At 37.6% G+C, this 25,138-nt stretch overlaps 1 protein-coding gene across 2 annotated transcripts; it reads right to left on the bottom strand.

Annotated features, from left to right (window-relative positions):
- Positions 1-31: 31 nt before the first annotated feature.
- On the bottom strand, positions 32-24,137 carry ano1a (anoctamin 1, calcium activated chloride channel a). Of its 2 annotated transcripts, none has more exons than XM_079455871.1 (25): positions 23,886-24,137; positions 20,928-21,091; positions 17,931-18,245; positions 15,160-15,258; positions 14,926-15,077; positions 14,439-14,493; positions 14,113-14,164; positions 13,650-13,705; positions 13,526-13,567; positions 12,039-12,103; positions 10,849-10,983; positions 9,716-9,876; positions 8,798-8,880; positions 7,937-8,005; positions 7,298-7,372; positions 6,651-6,852; positions 6,455-6,566; positions 6,216-6,273; positions 5,990-6,090; positions 4,788-4,924; positions 3,079-3,231; positions 2,230-2,282; positions 1,921-2,105; positions 1,713-1,818; positions 32-1,603 (listed from the first exon to the last, which is right to left on the bottom strand). In XM_079455871.1, the coding sequence occupies exons 2-25, from the start codon at positions 21,033-21,035 to the stop codon at positions 1,406-1,408; spliced, it is 2,772 nt and encodes a 923-aa protein (XP_079311997.1). In that variant the 5' UTR covers positions 21,036-21,091; positions 23,886-24,137; the 3' UTR covers positions 32-1,405. The 2 variants fall into 2 exon arrangements, with proteins under 2 accessions (XP_079311997.1, XP_079311996.1); XM_079455870.1 differs by lacking the exon at positions 23,886-24,137 and adding an exon at positions 22,738-22,993.
- Between the last annotated feature and the right edge of the window lie 1,001 nt (positions 24,138-25,138).

Below are 25,138 nucleotides of genomic sequence, written 5' to 3'. Positions count from 1 at the left end.
GATGACTGACCTCCAATAAATGTCTACATAGCATGGAATACATAACATATATTTATTCAATGAACTTAAATAAAAAGCAAAAAGTCATAACCCCTGTTGAAACATTAAAACACGATGATGACATCACAGGGTGTGAAATAAAAGTATGCTGAAGATGTAACAGTCCGAAAATGGGATGACACTCTACAGTATTCATATAAAGCTATAACATATCTGATACACAATGAATCAAGGAAGATCTGTAGCAGATTTGTGTAATACAATTTTTCCTAGATGAATAAAACATTATTACAAACATTTGTTGTGTGGCCAAGCAAATTTATAAAATATGAATTAAGTTTCAAGACATACTGTATATTAGATCTGGATTGGAAACATTCTCCTATTTAGCAAGCTTTTAGAAGCAGATTATTTCTTTTTAAATGGAAGACACATGCAACATTATTTGCCGATATACATTTTTGTTGTCGTTTCATCATGGCTTGATGGATGTCAGGATAGAAACATTCAGACAGGAGGCCAAAATCAAGACACGATAGTTATGATGCATTTAAAATAAATGCATGATCATATTTTAATCAATAATAAGGCCTCTTCAACATAGGATTATATACAATGTACTGTACCTGTTTCAGCATTTTTGGACCATAAAACCAAATGATCCTATGATCCCATAAACAAGTCTGGATCCCTCAAAACACAAATAAACTAAACTACTAAGGGTGACAATTGTTTTACTTGCTTTTAAGGTCTTTTATATTTGCAGTTTAACTGATTTTAATATAGGAAAAAAAGTCATTATTATGATCTTAATAGCAGAACTACTTTTTGCACCTAGACAAAGGTTTAATTGCTTAGTTGACTAAAAACTTGACTAGAAATAACCTGCATGAAATGTCTAATATGAAAAATAAAAAAGTACTTTAAAGTCGGAACAATGTTTATATCCTGTCAATTAAAAAAACTGCGTTTTTTAAAATTTCAATTTATGGTAAAATGAATTGTAAAAGCATTGTATTTAAAAAAAGCTCATTAGCCAAAGCAGCAATGATACTACATCAGTTCAACCAGGAAACAATACAGACCCATGAGCGCACACACCATATCACTCTACCTGCAGAAATCGAATGTCGCTAATAGAAAAAAACCTGCGTTTAATTCAGTAACAGACAAAAGAAAAGAAAAAAAAAAATTTCAGGTTTGACTGCTTTTCCGTTGTGTAAGCGGCAGTCTCAGTACCATTCATAAATACAACTTTGGTCATTTAGGAGGACCAGCCGTCCTGCCGTATGTACTCTACAGCCTTTTCATGTTGCCAGGTATTTAGGCAGGTCATCAGAGCTGGGTGGAGTCTTAAACAGGCTCTGGGCTGGATATTATTCCTGCTTTTCTCAGTGATAAATTGCTATGCTTGTGAACTGGGACGCGAGCGAAGCTGCTGAGGACTTGGATCACTGAGAGTATTCCTAAACTTCTTGCCCTGTTCCTCCTTCATGAACAACTCGACTATGAGGTTCCTCTCCTTGTGTATCTGAGTGCTAATGTCCTTGGGAATGTCTGGGATCAGCCAGTCCACAAAGTCACTCATCAGCATTACTACATTCTGCATAGAAAATCAAGAGAATCAACATGCTGAATCCCACCAGAAATGTACAGGTCATATTTTATCCCCTAATCTAAAAGAAAAGCCATTAATTATGCTTGTGACTAACCTGAAAGATAATGACAAATGCTAGCCGGGCAGCCAAAATGGCCCAGAATTGTCTTGAGAAATCATATGGTGTGTCAGAACCTGGAGGGTCCCTGAAGTCTTTATATCTAAACAAAGCATAACCAGAAATGCAACACGTTTTAATAAATCTTATTAGGCAAGACAATTATGAACAATAAATAAAAACAACTTTAAACGGATACCCGTACCTGCAAAATTCCACGTTGTAGCCTAAATGCATAGGATTAATGGGTTCAGTGCCTGGCTGGAAGTGACTCACGTTGAAGTGTGAGAGGGTGAAGCTGACAAAGCCATGCAGAGTCCCGTCTTGACTGTACATGTACTGATACACCAGGCGTGGAATGAAGTCAGATGTGAAAGCGATTACAAATGCCTGCAAAGTGACACAGCAGGTTTAATGCTCTCTCCTTTAGCAGTTCTTGTACATAACGCATGACCGGACATCACAGCAAAGTTTAATTTCTCATATTTGAAACAACTACATACACAAAACCTACATTAACAATGACGGCGACTTTACTCAATCCTCTGAGAAGATTGTACCAGATTCCTTGAAGACACAGAAACAAACATGAGAACGGTGATTACAAAAAGCCAATTATTTATTAAAAAAACAATATATAATTATATTAAACATGATGCTGTCTCAAAATCTAAAGTCACAAAATCTAAAGATTCAATGAATAACTTTAAATAAAATATGCAAAATATGAATTACTGTAAATTCGTTTGAATAGATTCAGCATTAATTCAAGTGAAATAAGAACAAATACTGCCAATTTTATAACGTAATATTTACATAAAAGTATCATAATGAGAATGGTTGCTTGAAAGCATTGCTTACTGTAATTGTTATTATTAAGTAGATCTAATTTTAAGAGTAAAAAATGCCTTTATAAGGTTTGTTATTTATTAAAGTAAAACTATTTATTTATGATCTTATGGCCATGTTAAACTGTCAGCATCCACGACAACACTTAGAGATACAATTCGACCACTAGGTGGTGATAACTGACTGTCACAAAAACATTAAGCCAGCATTTTAAGAGTTTGCTTAATATTTTACACCCATTAAAACCTTATTATTTTTCTCAGTCATTAAATATAACCATTTATAGCACAATGAAGCTACTTTCTATAGTTTTAAGGCTTTTATTCAGTCTGACACTGCCACTGTTTACATAAAGCAAACAAATGCAAGATGACAAAGTAGGTTTTGTTTTTTCAAACTTTCAGTTTGAGTTGCTTTTTTTAACATATTTTTTTTAAATACATGGTCATAGTTTTGCTTATAAAATAAATGCAGTAAACCGACCAGTGAGGGCATGTTGTGTGCAGATACTGACCAATGTCTTTAGCTCTGACAGCGATGGGTCTTCTCAACTCGGTGACAAACTTTTTGGCATCAAGACGGATCTCAATGATGTTATTCAGAAGAGCAAAAAGCGGAGCCAGTGGAAAAGAGGCCACAAACAAGGTCACCATCCCAAATTGGATGACTAGAGAAGACAAGCAAAAAAAACACTGATACTTCCATAGAAGGTTCCTCTGAAACAAAACGCACAAAGCTTTCTGTAAACTAACGCTGTGAATGTTTTATCAAATGTGGTGGAATCAGATCTTTGCATGTTGGGAAAATAGTTTGTGTCGTCATAAAATTTAAACGTACTATTTATTACCCTGCATGTGAAAACCCTAAAATCATCTTTTTGTGATAAACTATTTTCTACATAAAATCATAAAGTAAAAAACATTAAATGAGAAAAACATAAAATGAGTGCCAGCAGGCCCGGATTAAGAATTCAGAGACCCCTGGGCACAAGTGTCATGTAGACCCATAATTCACAAACAAACACACCGGATTCACAAAACGGTGGAGAATATTGTTAAGTGCAATTCTCAAGTGCATTTTCTTATAAACATCTTCATTATTTTTAAGAATGAAAGGGCAGACTTTGTCAATGATTATACTATAAGAGTAATTTGTCCATTTGTTAAACTTTATTTGTGTAACAAGCACCTGCGACTCAGGTTCTTAGGGAAGTGTGTTATCTGTTTAACGGCATTAACGAATATCATAGGTGTACATATTTAGCCTATATGTTACGAGTCTGTGTAAGTAAACATTTAGCAATTTATCTAAAAGCAATCTGTATTTTCTAACAATGGTAAAGTAATGCCTGTTGGATGATCCGTCACTGAGTGTCAGGTGTCCTGTATCTCTTTGAAATGACACTTCTGGCTGAAGCCGAGTGTTATTGGTTTAGGGATTAGTAACGGTTCAAGGAACAAAAATAAATTCACAAAATAAATGAAAGATGTACAAATGCTGTAGTAATATGTGTTATCTTATGTTTTTACTAGATTAACCATTTTATTTCCTTATCTTAGAGTGTACGCTTATTTATTTTTTTCATTCTACCCGGATACTAGAGTATTTGCAAATTATATTTTTTAGATTGAAATGAACAATATTTAATTTGTAATCCCTGCTCATGAGTAGTGAGCATTGCCAGAGTGAGAGGAGGTAAGGGAGGGATACAGAGAAAGAGAGAGAGAGATGGAGTCTGAGATATGGAAGGATGGATAAATGAGGGGGGCAGGTTATAAATGAATGCAGGCCAGAACTAAAGCTCATAATCTCACGCAGCTCTGCCGGCCCCCCTCTGGACCCATAATGCCTCTGTGTGAGCAGAAGTCCAGCCCACGCTGTAGCACATATGAGGAGGGAGCAGCACACTCCCTATATACACCATAACAACTCCTTTAAAGAACATGCGGCTATACATTTACCCCTCAATAATAGAGTGCAGCGCCAAAAGATGTAGTGAGATAAAATAAATCTGCACAATCACGTTTAGTCTTTTCAATTAGTGGGAATGGACTGTGTATGGACTGAATTATTCATAACAGGAGGATGTAATTACAAAAGATTATTTATGAAGCCTAATCCCTTCAGGACCGAAGAGGGCAGATGCAGTAGATCGAGAAGAGAACGCAAAAAATGTTTATGTGTCCGTATCCGTGCGTGGGCGTGTATTGCGTAGTGACTCACTCATTTCCATATACTCTGGAGTGAGTCCGACAAAAGGCCCTAGGATGTGGTCCTTCTCATGGCGCTGAAGTGTTTTGTTTAGCTCTTCCTGCTGCTTCTTGTCCATCTTGCGTCGTCTGAGAAGTTTCTTCAGTTTACTGCGACACAGATACATAAATAATTGAAATGGACATTTACAGTGGTTTAACCACAAATACATGGTTACTTTAGTAAAATCATCATGGTTTTGCCACAGTTTAAAGTGATAGTTCACCCAAAAAAAGGAGATTCTGTCATCATTTACTCACCCTCTTGTCATTTCAAACCTTCCGCAGAACACAAAAGACAGATATTTTGAAGAATGTTGTTAACCAACAGCAATTTACTTGCATTTTATTGTCCCTAAAATAGAAGTGATTGGGGGCCAGTGCTGTTTCGGTTACCAAATTTCGTCAAAATATCTTATTTTGCGTTCTGCGGAAGAAATAAAGTCATGCGGGTTTGAAATGACAAGAGTGTAGCTAAATGATGACTGAATTTTCTTATCACTTTAATCATGGTATTTATTTTTAGGAAAACTGGGGTTACACATATGGTAATAAATTGTACTAAATGGTACACTTTTACTATGATAAAACCAATTTAGTGAACGAGGAACAGCGGTTTCCGAAAAAACAAACATGCTCATGTGCAGACCAACGTGGAATCTGCACTGACCACATTCCACAGTGCTCCACACATTTTCAAAGAACTGAAATGGCCATCATTCCTAAAGGTCTACAAATCTTCCACCCCCTTGTGTTCGTCTATAAAATATCAAACCGTTCGACCTGGCTGCCATGTTTGAGGTTGGGCAGAATAATAATTATTGATAATAATTCATAAGTGACCTTTGCAGAGAACAAGCAAATTAAAAGAATGGATGGATGGATGGATGGATATTCCTAATTCCCTTGAAGACGCTTACTGGGTAGTATATTTGCAAGAGCACTACATAAATAACATTTGCAAGGGCAGGAAAAAAAGGGAGGAGAACCTTTTAGTGAAAGTGAAATTCACAACAACAATAGACAATTAATCTCTAAATCTCTAAATCTCGAATGTGTCACGGAAGGTGTAGGCCACACCTGTAACACACAGTGGGAAAAAAATTTCACCATACCTCTCTTATGGTTGGAGAATTAATGTCTTTGTATCTGCGTATGTCTTTTGGGTGTACTCACGGAAGGCCAATCTCAAACAGGTTGTTCTGTATGAGTTGTTTTCCAAGCATGGTTATACAAAGCTGTATACATAACTCCATCAGACAGCCAGCATGGGCGCACTGCAAGGTAAAACAGAGAGAGAATGCAGACATAGTTGAAGTGCACACCTCTAAACGGTACTGAGGTAACTAGGTGACTGTTCATGAGAACACACACACAATGAAGTGAAAATCCAGACATCTACCTCTTCCATTCGGTAGGACCCCAAAACATAAATGTATTTGCCCGGACGTCCGATCAGCCTGGTGCACAAAGGAAGATAAAAAACGGTCTTACAGAAACTGTACAATAGGAGGGAGGGGCAACCTTAACATTCAACTTTATTGAAATCAATGCAAGTCATTAACGTAAAGAGTGATTTGTGCACAGTTCCTGCCTAACCATATTGAAAGTGTGTAACATATCAAGACGGACAGCCCTCACCTGCCTCTGAAAAACGCCAGGTACACAATAGGGGTGAATGCGTTGGCAAACTTCAAGACGAACGTCTTGAAAATCAGCCTTTCCTCAAAACTCTTGTCCGTTTTCGGCACCTCTGATGGGTTGAAAACATCGACGCTGTAAACGCTTTGATTTCGCAACACAAACTAAATGCTCAGACAACAGCAACCAGATGTACCAAGAACAGTGAGCCAGCGCGCGATTGCTCCATAGATCTCGTCCATGATGATGATGATGATGAGGTTGATAACAGCTGCAGTGGTTTTGACGGTGGCTCGGATGTTAGTTCTGAATGAGGGGGTGGAGCTCATAAGCAGTGCCGTCTGAATGGAGATCCTATACAGCACCACGCCAAACACGATGGCCAACGTAACGAAGATCTGAGCAGAAAACAAACAGCGAGACATATCGTTTTCGTGTACTAGTTTAAAGCAAGTACAGTAAGAATATTTTGTGTTTTAGTCTAATAACTCGTTTATAATATATAAGGAGAAAACATTACTTTTTGATTTGTATATACTTTGTTTAGACATTTGATTGCCGAGTTCATCGGACACATGCACCTGGCCCGAAGTTAACTTCCGGTCTGTGTTTGGTTAATTTAAATTCACAGAAATGAATATGAATATTTGGGTCAATTTGAATATGCAAATGTGTCCACGCGTCCACTCAATCAAGTTGCAACACACCATTTTACTACCAGATCTACTGCGTCAACTGCGCGACGTGACCGGTTGTGAATTTTATAAACAGTGTTTTGCACACGTTTCATTTCACATTGCAGTATTAGAGCACAAAAGAGCATGTGAATGAATGAGGTCTTACCAAAAAACACATCATGATGACAATTGTCATATAAGCTGGAATTCTATCTCTGCACGTCAGTTTATCTTTTTCTGCCTGGAAACAAGATCAGAACATCAATTATAATCCAGGCATGAAAAAGCACACATATCCTCCAACTGACGTAAAATCAAGAGCCCGGTCGACCTTAGCAGGCCTCTGTGATGATTTGGCCTGAGAAGCGACAGACAGAGCCAAGTCGAGCAAAGCAAATACAAGCCCCAAGACATGTCTCACAGCTGTGCAGTCACATAATATTTCATCCGACCGCAACTGGGTCAACATCTACCCAGCGTAATACTCCATAATCCAGACAACATTACAACAGTGAGGCTGGTGCTTTTAAGTAAATAGATAAACATTATACAAGAATCCGCATTTGTGCTTGGCCACACATTGCAAATAAAAGGTTTATGCATAAAGCCTGGTTCACATCGCAAATTATTCTAGTCTATGTTATTTAGGTACACAGACAGGTCTGCGGCAGAACAATATGTAATAAAATGTAGTGCAAAGGAAGAGGCTGTCCGCTGGGTTCTGACTGCGTCCAGCGAATCAGATTTTCATGCAGCAGATGGTCCGTTGGCTTTGCCATCTGTGCCTGAGACTAATAGACCTCACCTTTTGGGATGGTTCCTTCCTCATGCTTTTCTTCATCACTCGGAACTCATACTCCGCTCTCGGGTGACTCTAAAGAAAGACAGAGATCATGATTCACGACACGCACACAATCCAGAATTGCTCTTATGAACCAGTGAAAGCAGCCCAAAGAGAGTGAAACCGATTATGGAGCCAGAAGCAGCCGTGTGCGTGATTGGTCGACAGTAACAGAAAATCTGATAACGGTGACACATTGACATTCAGTGAAAGAAAAATCCTTGAAACCAAAAGCTCTCAGCATCACAAATAACATTTCTCTTACATTCAGCAGTTTAAGGTTCGGGAATCTTTCCACCCCCTGATTTTACCCACTCAAAGGGTGGCGAGCCTGGAAAGACCTTACGTGACTGCTGAAAGGAGAGCGAGCAGCTTTTAAGCCGTAAGGTCGGAGGAAGAGAGAACGAGGATCTCCCGTACCTCCACGACAACAGACCAATAGAGAGATAAGTGCTGGTGGAGTACTGTACACAAGCGAGATGTGACGGCTTGAGATAACGACTTGAAGGATGAAGAATTTGTTAGTACTGAAATGCAACTGTTAGGTTAGGAAATAAAGAAGAAAATACGGGTTGTATTATTGGGACGGAACCATTTCCAAACCTTTTGCTTGCCCTATGCAAAAACAGGACAAAGAAACAAAACAAACAGTTTGATTTCATGGCACTTGAATCAGTTCAAATACAGACGTCTTGAATTCTTGACAAACAGTAAAGCTTCGGGATATAGTCAATACATGGATAATAATGGGAAACGACTACAAAGCATACATACACTCATATCATTTTAGCAAAGTGTACATGCACATGGGTGTGTCTAACTCACCCCGCTGTCTTCAAAGCCGGTGAGATCCCAGACGTAATTCAGTCTCATTTGTCTTCTCTTCCAGTGTTCCATGAACATAGTGGCTGTGTAACACAGTGGCAAGTTTCACCAACACACTCGTATTTATATCAGAATCATATAATGTGTTTTTACTGTATAACAATACATTTTATGTACATAATACTGTATGTGTACAATATAGTCAGTGTTCATCAGAACAAAGAAATGTATACAGATTTGGAACAACTCGAAGGCGAGCAAATGGTGCAGAACTTTCATTTTTGGGAGAAGTATCCTTTTAACAGTAAGTGCAGCAAGACCTGCTAACAAATGACGTGTAAAAGACATGCGACTCCATGTAAAAATGAACCGATTTACATTAGAAAAGGTCATCACCCTGTGACCGCTACGAGACAAAGCTTTTCATGTTTTCTGTCGTGTTTGTTCTCTCTTAACCCATCAGCAATAGGGGTGTATACAACCATGATGGGGTAGAAGAGAGAGCGAGCAAACGTTTGTTATTTTGAAACCGGGGTGTCTTTGTTTGGTATATCTGAAGCAGCAAATGCCAAATGTTAAAATAAATCAATAAATAAATGACAGGCCAAGTTCGAGGTTTAAGTAGTTTTGTCGCAGAGTGTCGGTTTCCAATTCAAAGCTTGTAACGACCAGAGATCAAACCAGTACAGGCAAATTTATCGCTTTAGCTAAAATAATCGGCTTTGAAGAAGCTCAGCATCTCAGCAGGGATTAAACGCAGACGGGTGTTGGTCTGGGGCAACGGAGGAGAAATAGTGAGAGACTGAGCCCAGAGCACAACACTTATCAAGTCTGCTCTCAATATGTACAGAACTCAACAGTTGGTTTATAGTGTCAACATAGCGCATGAGAACAAGCAAGAAAATAAAAGCTGCAGACCCCACAGTGCCATAAAGATGGAGAAGAAGACCGTGGCGGCGTTGTCGAACAGGTGGCTGGCCCGGGCCGTGCCGCAGGCAGTGGTCAGTTTCCAGTAGCCGCACACTCGGTCACACATTGGGCACATGGTTATGTTGTTTTTTTCGTCGCAAATCTCCATGCTGTGAATGCAAAGAAGCGGATGTCAGTGTCATCTGATCATGTATCACAGACACCGTAGCAGTGATTTCCTGAAAGCTCTTCATAACTGCATTGTTTGTTTTGTTGGTGTAAAAATTGTATTTCTGTCGCCTGTTATATAGTTCTATATATCAAAGGATTCTAACTGAAATAGTGTTTTCCGAAACAATCCACATATGCAGCAAATTATTGCTTGCATGCAGAGCGAGGGAGTGCAACTCAGAATCAATAAAAGTTCAGCATTAAAAAAATGACATCCTTATTCACTGAACTACTTTTACTGTTGCTTTTGAATAATGAATGAGAAGTATTTAAGTTTCATTTTTATCCAACATCTTGCATCAGCCATATGCATTCCGGGACTGCCTTCTTCACAAAAGATAGGATGCTTCCTTATCATTTGGGTCAATCAAGGCATCCTCAAAGCAGCATAATGTTGCTGCCCACCTTTAGAAACAAGATTTACATGAGATGCACGCCTCTGATGCCTTTAAAAATTTACTAGGTAGGCAGTTTTATTGCCCTTAGCAGTGGCATCTCTGAAATTAATGAATGCCTTGGTGAGTCACTCTCATTATGTGCTACATTACAGTCCATTTCATACCCACTCTAATCACCACTTGCTGCAAAATCCATCAGTTTTTCTCTTAAAAGCGCATTTACGGCTGGACATTTCATCTTTAAAACATCTTTCCATGAAGTTCAAACCCATTGCGGAAATATGCATGCTGCATTCAAGAACCGTTGTTGGGACTTGTTTCAAATAGATGTGGGACAGTCCAATGCATTTGAATGACATGGAAGTGTTCACTAAACTGTTCTAGGCAACGCAGTCTGTTTATCGTAGCTCAACAAACGACTGCTAATATGTGTATAAATCAATTAACCTGTCAGGGAGGATCACATGCTATAAAGTGCATTGTGTAAAAAGGCAATTATACAATCAATTTTACCTGGGAATGTTGTCATCCACAGTAGCACAGCCATACAAGAACACAATAACCCCCACGATTGCTGCCGGGATTAGCATCTGTGTATACACACCCAACCAGGCGAAGTACAGGCCCACTTTCTCACCAAAATATTTCCTAAGAGGGAAAAAGTGAAGAGAAAATAAAGATCACCTAACTCGATGTCTTACTGTTTTCTATTCTGTTTACCATACCTATCCCTCAAATCACAAGAAAAAAAGAGAAATGAATTCTGTACAATATCACATAAAACAGAAAAACGAATACAGTAGGCTACCTGTTCACACTGAACAGGCCAAATGTGAGGAAAACAAAACTATTAAGGTCAGTTGGGCATTAACATAGTTATAAAAGCATTACACATTACGTGCTTTAAAAAAAAGGTTTTTCAGAATTTACTATTTATAGGTATATGTGTTCAGTTAAATGAACATTTTAGTTTTTATTCTGTGAACTGTAATATTTCTCCCAAATTTCAAATAAAAACATTTTCTATCTGCAAGTATTTGCCGAAAATGAAAAGCGGAGAAACAGGTCAAAATAACAGAAAATATTTTTTCAGACCTCAAATACTGCAAAGTTCATATTCACTTTTAAGCAAAACAACATGAATATTTGTAAATGTATAGGAAAAGCTCATTTTTCAATGCTTTGAGTCTTTCACCCTGCTGTTGGATGACTTTTTGTCACTCCTGAGGTTGGTTTTGTTGAAATTCAACAGACTGAATTGGCCACAATATATCAAAAAATGCTGATTAAATGAAAAATTGGAATGTTCTCTTAATCTTTTCTGCGGCTGTATATATATATATATATATATATACCTGGGAATGTTGTCATCCACAGTGGCACAGCCATACAAGAACACAATAACCTATATAATACAATAACCTATATAAACCTATATAAATGATATATATCGCCAATAACATTTGCAATAATGTATGCATCACATTTCATCTTTTGCTTTCTTGGCATGTAAAGCTGTTTAATTAAAATATAATAAAATATTAATAAATTAGAATCGATTAGAACCGAATTGTGAATACTGAATTTGTTCTGTTTTTCAACAGTCCGCCTCTCAATACAAGGGATTTCTGAAATCTCTTCCCCTACAAGCTCATAATTTCAGGGCAAACACTTGTCTCGGCCTCTGGCGGTCAGAATAATACCTGACCAGTCCAATGGGCTGGTACTTGTAGAATATGCTGTAACTCGCCCACTCCTCACACAAGAGCTGCAAAGACAGAAACAGGAATTGAATTACATACATCCAGAAACAATAACACAATTCCAGTACTGTAGCTCAAACATGCATTATGTTTAATAGAAATGACAAAAATGATTGATTATTCCAATGACAGCTGTTATAAACACAAATGAAGGCCCTCAATCAACATGTCGTTCATTTCGCACATAATGACATTGGTTTAATGTCCCTGGGGGCCGTAATGTAAAATACAGGTCTGAATGAATGAGTGCTTTGGGACTTTCTCCAGAGATATGAGCCTGATTTAAAACACACTGAGATGTGTAATCTATAATGCACAGAAAATACAATTACTTTAATGATGTGTGTTTCTGTTAGCACATACAAACAAACAAAGAAAACATTTGCACAACCAAAACAAGTAGTTTTAAACAATGCAATGCAATTTTTCGTGTTCATTGACAATAACAAATGTTAATATGTACAAAAGCGGCATAGTTTTTGTTTGGCGTTGAGCTTTGAGCAACCAATTGCACCCAAACTCATTACACTGCTTATAATTCCCATTTCTACTTGTAATAGTTGACCGGAAATAAAATGATGGAGAAATAAAAACACATCAACAGCAAGATAAGCTATTGTAGAGATATGTGTAAAATTAGATGCTTAAACACTTCTTATGCAACCAGATGCACCTGATGGCTTACCGATAAAAATCAGGTTTATTGAGATATTTCCATTTCTGTAAAAATAACTACATTTATTTTGAGAATGGCTCCACTACCCACCACGACTGAACAGTAGGGCTCCAGGAACATTGCTCACAGATGGCTGAAGTGTGAAATGATCCTGTTGCCTTGGTGATTTGCGCACACTGATAATTATTCTGTGCTAGCTGCAGGCAGGGCTGTATAGAGTCCAGCCCAGGTCTCTTTTACAAAAGCAAGGTTAGGAGATTCAGGAGACCATTTTTCTATCTGTCCTCATTTTACCTGAATTTATGAGGATTATAACTTTTATGAGCTTCAATGAGTGCCACAGAGTACAACTGTCCGAACAGGTGAAGTGGCTTTAGAAAAACACCTAAAGAACAATTATTGTGGAGTTAAAAGTGCTTTTCGAGAATGCGACGGTACCTGCACAGATGGTGGAGAATAATTTAATTAAACCAAAATGGCATTTTATTTGTATAGGGGTTTCTGACAACACAAATTGTTCCGAAACGCTTTAAAACTCGCTTTAAAGCAAACCTCCCATGAGCAAGCCAAAAGCAACAATGCAAGCATTATTTATTACTGTTAAGTTCTCATTTCAATGCTCTGAATTTTTGCAGACACCATCTGGATTATACTAATACTCTGAGAATAATGAAATAAGGAACCCACAATTATGTACCCAAAGGTATGAAGAAATTCAAGAAATGAATACAGAAGAGAAAATGTATTTTACCTTTCTGTCATTTGATTCAGCCTGAGGATCATCAATATCTCCCTGTAATTGAAGTAATGATATTTAATGACGCAGGAAATATAACATCCATAGGAGAGTTCTGAGGGGTTGTTTGAACACTTACATCATGTAAGGGGTACGCCGCTGTGTAGACACCACTGCCCAGCAGACTGCTGATTCCTGCAAATGTGAAACAAATACAAAAACTCTTGTATTTTCATTTGCATTCAGGATACTTAATGATGACCTTATGTATTTACTTTTTAAGAACAAATTTATGCTAATCATCAAACCAACAATATTGTTATTGCGTATTGTTGCTCTGTAAAATGATTCTTGCACATTAACCAAAGCACGTTTCAGTGCCCGCAGACAGTTACCCAGGTACAGTAGGAGAAAGAGGACCGAATTTCATTACAAATTTGGCAGTTTACCCACATTTAAATCACATTTGACATTATATCAATATTTAGGGATCAGATTTGATTTTAAGCTTTAAAAAAAAACTGCATAACATCAGTCAAAGGGAATTTAAAAATATATATTTTGCAGCCACAAGAGGCAGTAAATGTTAAGGTTTGACTTACCCATGATATATTTGGCCCGTGTGCACTTTGTCCGTTTTAAAATCTCGTACACCTGATATAAAATATTTACTCATTAATCACTTCAAAATATCAAAACAATTTTAACTTTTAAAACCTCTGCTGTACAAATAGCACAATATGTGATTGGTCAGGTGATATATTTAAAGTACTCTCTACAAAAACAACAACTTTGATGAGACTGACATTTTGGTATAAGACACACAGACACTTTGGTAATCAAATAAGAGGATCAACGACATCTGGCCTCACGTCGACTCTGATTTGACAGGGAAACACGATGACTTTCAGGAGTGAACGCTACTTACTATTGAGTTTCTGGTTTTGCTGTCGAAGAAGGAATTTCTGTCCGATAAATCAAAGCTGTAAAGGGAGACAGAGAGACATAGTGTCAGACTATTGTCTGCCTCTGCATTGTTCTGTCCTTTACCTAAACATCATCTCACATAAATTCACATTACTTGCATTCATCAATTGTTTTTTTATTTAAAAAATGTATAATTCAGGTTAATAGTTACTACTAGTAACTTACTTTTTAGCAACTAAATATTTGGTCACATAGCCTATATTTATGCCGTTATTATGGTGTTTTTTTTGTCTTTGAGTATGACAGACAAAGTCGATCCACTTTTACTGTGTGGAGGAGATAAGCTCAGACTTTCTACTTAACTTCTTTGGTTTTAATGGAAGAATAAAAGTCACATGGGTTCGGAAAGACACAAAAGGAGTAAACAATAACAGAAGTTTTCATCTTAAATATAAGCTTGACACAGCCGCACATGGCCATAAACTTACAGGTGTTGTTTTTCTCGTGAGAACGGGTACGAGAGGTGTTTCTCATTTTCTATCCCACTGATCCCGACTTTAGGCCGTAACGGTGCTGTGACTTTGTGCATAAACTTGTGGAACTTTTCTACGATGTTGTTTCCCGTACGTACTTCATATTTCTGAAAGTGGCACGAGGATGTCAGGTGTGTGTATTGTACGGAGTAAACAGAAAGTAGAGTTGTGCAAGATTCAACAACTTGCCTTTACTGTTGGCATTTTGAGCTTCATAAACTCTGCCTCACGACAGAGGACCTCCCAAGGCGCGTGGATCTTCAAAAACCCAACGCCTGGGATTTTGTTCTGAAAAACAGAGATAAACAAACATAGCCTTAGCGTATGTACTCTTCTGTGTTCTCAGGAGCAAGTTCGCAGTGAGTGAAGGAATTTCAGATGAAAAGGTGAGTGTAGCGCAAAACACGCTGGAGCGTGCTTGGTGGTGTTGCTATGCAGTTGCTAGGGTCTTCACGCTGGTTATCACATACTATGCAGTCACTGGAGTATTCTTAGTGTGTCAGTAGGGCATTACTACAGTTAGGGATTTCTCACAAGCCCAAGTCAAAAGATCCACACCCAACATGTCTATTTACTCTGTCCCCCAGACATCATTTGATAGTAATCAACAAATAATCTTTGACATTATTCTGAAGATTCAGGAAGGGTTAGAAGTTGTTTCCATCCTATGTGCTTCCCTGAATTGGGGTTGAAGTAGGTTTGTGTGCTACCATCAGAAGTACAGTACATTCTCTATTTGTGTTGTTCGTAAAATGCAGCGACTGGGAATGAACAGACAGGGTTCGACCCGTTGTGTGGGATGTGATGTTATAACATGAGTGGGTCATTTAAAGCAAATCTTACATAACACTCTCAGCTTTCTCAGCTTTAGAGAAAAGAAGTCATTCTCACCATGGAAATGGCTTTGTTCTTGTTTTCTTTTTTTTTGCTCTCAACAGGGTTCTTTGTAATAGCTTTGAAAAAAGAACGGTGTTAAACTCAAAGAGAGATCTTTAGGTTTATTTGAGGTTTTGTCAATGGTTACCAGTGTGATTTTGGCCTACGTTTTGGAGTACGCTCACCAACATATAAGCCTCGTAGATTACTTCCAGAACGACTAAATAGACAGATGTGCTGTTCATTCAATCAATATCGTTCTGTCTTGTTTCCAGTAAGATACCATTCACACATTAGTACCAAAATACTGGTCAACTTTTGGATTAAGTGGACGTTCTTTGTGTTGCCGCCACTGTGTTTGAAAATATGGCTGTGTATGACCTTGTATCTGTTCAAACGTAATGTATATGGTTAATATTTTTATTTTGTGAGAAACTCTTCGTGCGGGAGCTCTTAACCCAACAACATTTATACAAACAACTTCAAACTATATTCCTGAACTATTTATTTGACTTCTGTTAATAGCGCAGAGTAAACGTGTCATCTGCTTTCAAACGTTATGATTGGCCAAAACCAGGCTTACATCATTGTATTCTGACCATGTGCACCCTCATACATAGCATCATACTGGTAATGATACACCTACAAATACTGGAAAATTGGTTTTTGGTCGTGTTCACACATCATGTCATGAAGCTTAAACACAACAGTCTTTTTGGTTTCATGGGCCCTTAATAACTAATGACGGCAATAATCATGAAAAAAGTAATCATGTTAAAAATGTTAAATAACGTTCAGATAGTTGTGCACTTTGTTTATGGTTTCTAGTATAACGTGCAAGCTTGTTTAATAATAGCTTAAGTCAAATAAACTCTTTTTACGATCACTTACAGCTCCAGTGGGAATACAAATGAGCAAATGAGAATGAAAAAAACTAATGAGAAAAATAATTTAAAACTAACATGTGAAAACTCTTAACATTCATAAAATAAATCACCTATAATTAAACAATAAATAAAAGTAAATCAAGACTGTTGCTGAACTGGTATAGCATGACACCTGCAAAGCCAAGGCATGGGTTCAACTCGCAAATTCTTTAGTAAATAACAATAACTATTGTTGTCACAATGGCTTGAAATGCATAAACAGGGCTGTCAATGTTAACGCATAAACGCATACGATGCATTTTTTTTTAAGATTAATGTGTTCAAATATTTAACGCAATTAATGCAGCATTTATTTTGTCATCCTTTGATTTATCCTATTTTAATATTCACATTTCTTTGAAGAAAAACTTTTTAAAATTAGTCTGTTTATATGATGGGTCCACTTAATATGATGGGTATCGATGTTGATCATCAAAAATGTAAAAATGTAAATGTAATCTTTGGAAGCTCATTTAAAGGCATTTTAGTAAAACGGCTGGCTCTTTATGTAATGAACAGCTTACAAAAGACTTAAACCGGATGCAACGAGATCTGTTTTTCGGTTTTTGTACTGTCCCGTAATGTATTACTATATGTATTACTACTATAAAGAGGCCTTATTTAAAAGTAGGAAGGTACGCGTTTAACAAAAGAAAATCCCAAGCTCCGCCCCTCAGTTCTGTGGTTGAGGTTCAGAAACTGCTGTTCAGAAATTGCTGGATACTATTGGTCCCGTCTTGTGTATACAGTCACGGGCTAAATGCCGCGTCATCAAAGAACAAAAGAAAAGAGTAATTAAATGTGTTTGTAGGTTTAATTCTGTTTTTTATTTTGAATTTAGCATTAAAGACTTTAAAGTGTCTTTCAAATATACTGTACTTCAATGTTGAACAACTATAATTAATGTTAAAATAAAGAAAAAATTATCAGTTTAATAGAAACTCAGCTGTAGTACTCTTGCTTTCACTCATAAAATGATGTTGTTAAAGAAATATGTTGTTTCTACAATAATTTGGAGATTCAATGTGAAATTATTAGTATGTAAAAGTATATTTGAAACTTTAATGTTATGTGCGATTAATTAGATAAAATAAAATGTAATCGATTGACAGCACTATATTTAAAAATGAAAACTTCGATCAACACAACAGAACATACCCCTTCATCTTTCTCCATCTGAAGGCCCATCAAGTGCAGGTTCTCCTCAAACTCCTCCCTGCGGAGGCGCATGTCATCATCATGGTAGTCAAGCTTCTGTTCCTGGGCTGCAAGTTCAGGGTCCTCTTGAGCGGATGCTTTGGCCTTTTTGCACCTGCAACAGAAGTTAGTTATGCAGGAGTGGGAGGACTGCTTGTGAGTGCTCTCGGGCTTCTCGACATGGTAGGTGAGGACGTAATCGATGCGCCTCTTGCCATCCTGGAAATACGGCCACTGGTTTGAGTGTCGGGGTCCCTCATCGGCCTTCTGAGTGTTCTGGAGGTGATAAAAGAGATCATGATTATATGCATCTTTTCAGTTATTATTAATAATAGACCTTTTAAGGCTTTGTGATATGCAATTGAATTTTTCTTCAAGGATGCCATAGAACATGTAAGGTGACTGATGTAATTAACGTTATGTTAAAACACTCTCCTATCCCAGTTAAGCATGTAAAGATTAGTTTAAGTGAGCCATTCATGGGTTGATTTTCCAGGTGACTATAAACACTGTGGCGCTGTTGAGATTTAAACATTGCTGTGCTTGTTTGTGCAGGCCCACAGAGCGACACTGACTCAACCAGCGGCATTCCTTTTCGGCGTGACTTCCTGTTTGTTAGACAGGTATACAGAGTTAGAATATATAGCCCTTAGCAAATTTATTAGACATCTACCCAATGTTTGAGCCACAGATGCGCTAAACTAACATTACTGGTGAAAAAAACTTTTTTTGGTTCTTGAATGGTTAATCCACCATTATGTGTAAACTATTTTATATCTCCTGCTAAAATGCAATTATTTATTTAATACATTATTTACATTATACATATTTCAAATTGACTGTTTTAAAAGAAATGCAATTTTATTTTATTCTGATGCCTATTTCCGGTTATTTACTTGCAGTTCTTAATAGAACATTTGGTTTTAATGGTTGAACGTTACCCCCGATTCATTTCTGGCTTGGGTATAAACGATTGAATGAAGAATCTTGTTTCCGTTTGTTATTTGCCTTATACGTTACATAAAATGTTTTGAACTTGTTTTTGACAGATTACTAAAATATTTGATAACAGGTGGTCTAATAACATTTTTAAATAGTTCACCCACAAATAGGAGAATTCTTTCATCACTTACTCATCATCTTGTCATTTTAAACAGGTATGACTTCCTCCTTCTGCAGAACACAGAAGATTATATTTTGAAGAATGTTGTTAACCATACATTGCACCCATTAACTTATTTTGTATGGACACAAAACCAATGCAACTGAACGGAAGGGAAAGAAACAACATTCTTTTGAAATATCTTCTTTTGGGTTTGAAATGACAAGAGGTGATGACAATGACAAGAGGTGATCATAAATGATGATCAAATTTTCATTTTAAAGAGAAACCGCCGGCCAATGAAAAAATATAAATCCCAGTAATAATAATCCCATCAGTCTGAACTTTCCTATTAGAGCTCTGAAAAAAATCACCTGCGTAAATGATGTGTTTGTATGCAAGATTTTACATATCAGAATACACTGATAAATCACCAAGTGAACATTTTTTTGCTTTTATTCAGTTGGCATTCAGTTTTTGCATACGAAGGGCAAAGAAATACAGTATTTAAATTCATTTAAAAAGGAATGGCAATAAACGGGTATAGCTTTGTTCTAGCCACACCAAGGTCACAGGTTCCATTTCCAGAAATTGCATGGACTGATGTAACGTCGCAAATCCCAAAATGCACTGAAAGTCACTTATGTTCCTAATGCATGAATGTAAATTATATCTAAGACACATTCCTAAGTCCATTTATTGAAATCAATGTAGGAAACCATAACTTAATATTGAAAAGCTGTTTGATGCTGCTAATGGTGCACACATACTCAGAACATACTGAATGATTCACAGTTCAAACCACAAAAATAAATATTCAAACAAAAGACACAAAGCACTTCAAACTGTACTGTAAGACCATACCTCCAAGGCGAAATGTTCTCCTGTTATTGAGCAGCTAAGATTAGGTTACATTTGTTATTTAGCAAATGCTTTTTATCCAAAGGACCGATAGACTTTGTAAAGCTTACTGCAGAGTCCAAGAGAGGGTTAAGAGCTTTGCCTAAAGGCACAACAGAACTCAGCCTCAGTACAGTTTATGCTACTCTGTGCAGTGAGGAAGTGAGAACCGCAACCCAGGGGTTTAGCTGAACACCACACGGGTCCACAGGGATAGTCCCATAAAACAAATCACACTACACTCAGCACAGAACAGGAAGCCTAAAGCAATTTCTCAATGGGAATATAAGACTGTGCAACACCGCGCACGCAAACAGCACCAAATCCACATTCATTCTCCCAGCACAATTGCACTACAGTTGTAAAAATGTGTAGCGTATACGCCTTCAGACTTGGCAGAGGGTATTTTAAAGTGACCAGCATGTGCCGTAGATTTACATGGGTGTCCAAATATCATTCGGTATTCAAAACAGTTAAACACACCCACAGAGTATGCAAAATCAGCAATGTGTACTATCGCACCATCTGGAATACTGGAAACCAGGGACGACCGCCGCTTCATAAAAATGTGCTCTAGCCAAGATGCGTTTGGCAAGCTTTGGCTTCCCAGGGAAATATACTTGGGTTGTTGTATTTGTATTACTAGACAAAACATTGTTAACCATAAAATGAAAGTAACAATAGCTCAGTTAATAAAGAGAGTATTTCGATGCAAATGTGACAAGTTGTGTATTTGAACCTCTCTAGCTTTAAATTCATCCCCTGCTTGTGAACATCAGAAAAAAGTGAAGCATTCAAATGTTAACATTTCTCCAAAGTTTGCCTAGCAAATCACTCAGAGTGAGAAAGACAGGACATAAGAGTGTTTAAAGATAAACAGGTAAAGCGTCTTTATCCCTAAACAGAAATGTACTATATGAATCCAGAGGTATAGCTCCTCTTTTGCTTTGACTTACAGAGGATTCGTTCTGAGGGTATTCCGAGTCCCTGAGGCCTTTACAAAGATCTTCATCTAACCCCTTCACATCCAATGGGACAGATTCATATTTCTCATTTTGCCACATGCTGCCCCGGGCTGTGGGCTGCTCCTCTGTGCTGTTGAAATCCAAGAGTTCCTCACCTGAACAAGCACAAACACATCAAGACAAACATTATTTCTTTCTTCTGGGAACACAACTGTCTCACACTCAAGTGTAAATAATAAAAGCTTACTCAATAACCAGTTGGTGTGAAGTTAAGTGCTTGTTTGTCTGAATCTAAAATAAATTAATACAACCCAAGGCAATAAAAAAACACAAATGAGAGAAGTGCTAACTTTGTAGCAACCTTTGAACTAAAAACATATACAAAATGTGTAATAAGCATTTAGGTATTTTGTGCATTCTTGACCAATAGGTCTTCTGGTTGATCATGCATTTGGATGATATAAACGCATACCACAACCAAGCTGAAAGTCACTTCCATAAATGTACAGTCAACATTATCTTTGACAGCCATCAGGAAATGCAAACATTACACGTGTCTGCATGTCTTATAATAAAAGTGTCTGTTTTGATTTAATGGCTTTATACAAGCAAAATATAGCAGGAAGACATTCTGTAGCTTTTTTAAGGTCATCGCTCTGGGGTCAAAAATGGAAAGGGCAGCAAGGGTCAATAAACTCCTCAAAATGAATGTGGCAATTTTTCATAACAAAAGACCAATCATGCTTCCCAATCCAATTACAGAGCAAAATCTAACTATGATTCTGCATTCTTATAAAAAGGAGCACTGCCGTATTGGATTGCACAGCTCTTAAGTTATTTTTTGAATATCAAACAAAACAAATCGATATCCGGTAAATAGTCATGAAGTGCATATCCTTTATTAAACTACTTAAAATATATTATAATACAAATACATTATTTGTGTGCATGTACTGGTTTGACCTACATTATGCCCTTATAATGTACACATTCACGTTTCAGGTCTTTAGCCTGCAGCGCGCGGACCAGCTGTCCCTCTAATTCGAATTGCTAAATAAACCATTTTAATTTAAAATATGCATTTTCTGTAGGGTTAGGGGATATAAAATATCTTTAACTTTATATGAGCCGCCACACAAAAACTATTCTACACGGACAATTCTCATAATAATGCCTACATTGTCTACACAGTTCCACATTTTGCATCAGAACTGCCACATAAATCAGCAAAATAACACACATACTGGAGAAGCCATATAGGCAAACTAAGTGTTTTGGTCCACAGACTTCATGAGGGAATCCAGGGATGTCAGACAAAAGGACCTCTTGGAAAAAACTGGTCAAGATTGTTACCCCAACAATACAGAAAATATCGCTCGTTTTTTATATTCGACTCAACCCGTCTAAAATATCAATATATGACACTAAAGTAGCAGATTTCTCTTCGAAGACTCGTTCCAAGAGGGAAAATACCCATCTGACAGCTCAGGTCTACACGCACCGCCCCTTAAATCAGAGTCTGTGCCTCAGGTAATAAAGTGCCATGATGATGATGCTGCGATGGATTTTCCTCTTGCGCTCAACACGCATCAGTCAATCCGCCCTCAAACCCAACACTGCTCATCGATCTAAAACATCTTATAACACGAGCCTGCATGTAAAAATGTGTTACCAGATCTGTTCATAAAAGGCACTTTATTACCTGAATGATGCTGTTTGGCTACGGCGCGGTACATTGCGATCTTTATTGTTTAAGTAACAAACCGCATTTGCAAAAGCGAACGCAACACGAGAAACTCACCCGATTCATCGCCCTCATCTGTTCTCGCAGTATTCACATCACCTTCACCCTTCATCTGAGCGCTGTGCGAACTGCGGTCCATCTAGTTTCCAAGTAAACGGAGCCTAGTGGAAGTTGTGGGCAGCGTTCGCGATTTATTCCTCCGCGTTCGTTTGTATTTACATGAACTCCACGAGAGGACTGAACGCGTGCGCTTCGGCGAATAGGTTTTCATTTCACCCACCAACCACACAGCTCCTCACATCTCTGCATCACTGTCAGACAGCCCGTTCCTCACATGATGGACATTCAGTGAACACCAGTTGCATGAATGCTTCGTGAAACGTTCATAATATATACATGATGACCCACACAGAAAACGAGATGACTATTTGCAGATATTCGTGTCTATACTTGTTCAAGACACGCGGGGTGCTTGTGCAAACATGAAGTGAGAAACGTGTTTTTATTTTCACGTCCTGTAATATATTTTAGCCTTCTTTATAACAAAAGCTATCCACGAAAATCTAATGGTTGGATAGACGAGAAGGTGCAATTTAGTGTATTTAGTAAAAAAAAAGTAGTGTATTTGTTCTATGCAAAGTAGCTATTTTTTGTGAAGCCCATACATAAATAGCATATATAATACACACGCGCTGTGTTTACTACATACAAGCATTAGCATCATGTTTCAGTAAGGAAACTTTATGAGGGTAGGTTTACAAAAACACCACGGTATCCATTCCAGTCAATCCAGATATGAGATATCTTTGAAAAAAAAGGTTTCTGAAACCCTATCTGAGGAGAATCAGAATCTCATAATCTCAAATCTTATACCTCACACCTTTAAGGACTTTTACTCAATTTTATGGGGGAAAACTTTATCCAGTCATTTTGTAATCCACATGTGTGGATGAAACCCGACTGACTCTTGACAGTGAACTTCAAGGCGCATTACAGCAATTCCCTCAGTACTCAACAGGGGTTACTGTCAGCAAGTTTGCTCACTTTAAGAAGTTATTTACTTCAGTTTGGTAAATTTAAACTAAATGCAAGTCGTCAATTGAATCATTTACGTGCATTATTAAAATGAACGAAGACATGTTAAGTTAAACACGACAAAACAGTGAAACCGGTGAGAATTCAAGAATGAAAAAAGTTCAGCTTACGATCGCTCCAGCAGTTTCCTCCACTGACTTCCTTCTCACCTGCTCAACTAGTTTGTTTATCACTTAACCGAAGAGCGTGTCAATCGCTCACCAGCTCACGAAGCAAAGAAAGCGAGTGACTCCATTTAAGGACAACAAAGTCTTAATTTAAGGGCAACAAAGTCTTCGTATAAAGTGCCATCATTTTCGCACAATACTCAACGCTTCGTTCCACGCGCATCTTGCTTAAATGAAGGAAGGCGCGACTGGCGCGTGCACGACGCTCACATGACGTCATCATAGGTGTTTCCGAACTTTATCACGGTAGATCCGGAATGTGGGCAAACATGATGTTTACGCTTGAATAAAGGGTTAATTGTTTCGATGCTAAAACAAATCTGCAAAACAACTCCTGCAGACGTTGACGTATTTGAATTATTATTGAATTATTTTTACATGTTTATTTATTTTAACGAGTTTTACGGTATTATGGCACGTTTGGTAAAACAGAAAATGTTGCATGTTTTAGGCCTACATTTTTTAAACAGGATTACATTTTGGTTTACATTTGTTTTGGTGACAGACGCGTATTTTCCTATATTACTTACAGATTATTCATGTTTTACCCTATCACATATGATTCCGTGCACTACTAAATGAACAGGAACTTTATGTCTGTTTGTTTTCATTTGAACCTCATTTAAGAGGTTCAAAAACCCATTTTGATCGTTCTCTTTTCTGAATATTCTGGAAGAGGGTGCTGACTTTCAATATCTGGCTATGCACTTGTTCTGGGACTATGAAAGTAGGCCTACGTCTGTAAGATGTCTGTTTAAGGGACGGTTCCCCCCGGAAGAAAAAAATCTGTCATCATTTACTCACCCTCAGATGGGCAATCAAACCACACGATTTGGTTCCAAAATGCCTCCAGCTTATCAAAGGTGTGTGCCGCATACTTTCATCATGATAGTTATAATGAGAGTCCATGTAGGCTTTCCCATTGTTGATCCATATCAATCGCATTTTTGTGCATGCAACGCTGATCCATTCTGGTGATCCTGTGCAACCAAACACCTATGGTGATTGAATGGCTAAGGACCATTCTCATAATTACCCTGATCACATATGCAACCAGTGGCTTTTGCTTCGAATTCATTATGAGCCTATGAACAGATCTTTTTTGTGCAACTGTTTAATTGCTTTATCGTTTTTAGGGACCTAATCTACTGCAAAAGGCTTTTGTCCAGTATATGCGTTCTTCTTACATTACCGGT

The sequence above is a fragment of the Barbatula barbatula genome (assembly GCF_947034865.1).
Source record: "Barbatula barbatula genome assembly, chromosome: 1".
Taxonomy (NCBI): Eukaryota; Metazoa; Chordata; class Actinopteri; order Cypriniformes; family Nemacheilidae; genus Barbatula; species Barbatula barbatula.
This window is presented reverse-complemented; position numbering and strand designations above follow the sequence as displayed.

Excerpts from the sequence above, each read along its gene's own strand:
- ano1a (XM_079455870.1), bottom strand. The coding sequence starts at position 22,819 with ATGGACCGCAGTTCGCACAGCGCTCAGATGAAGGGTGAAGGTGATGTG. Across the intron at positions 2,283-3,078 it reads TGTCAGAGCTAAAGACATTG|GAATCTGGTACAATCTTCTC; the intron begins GTCAGTATCTGC and ends TGTGTCTTCAAG. Across the intron at positions 1,819-1,920 it reads TACAACGTGGAATTTTGCAG|ATATAAAGACTTCAGGGACC; the intron begins GTACGGGTATCC and ends TGCTTTGTTTAG.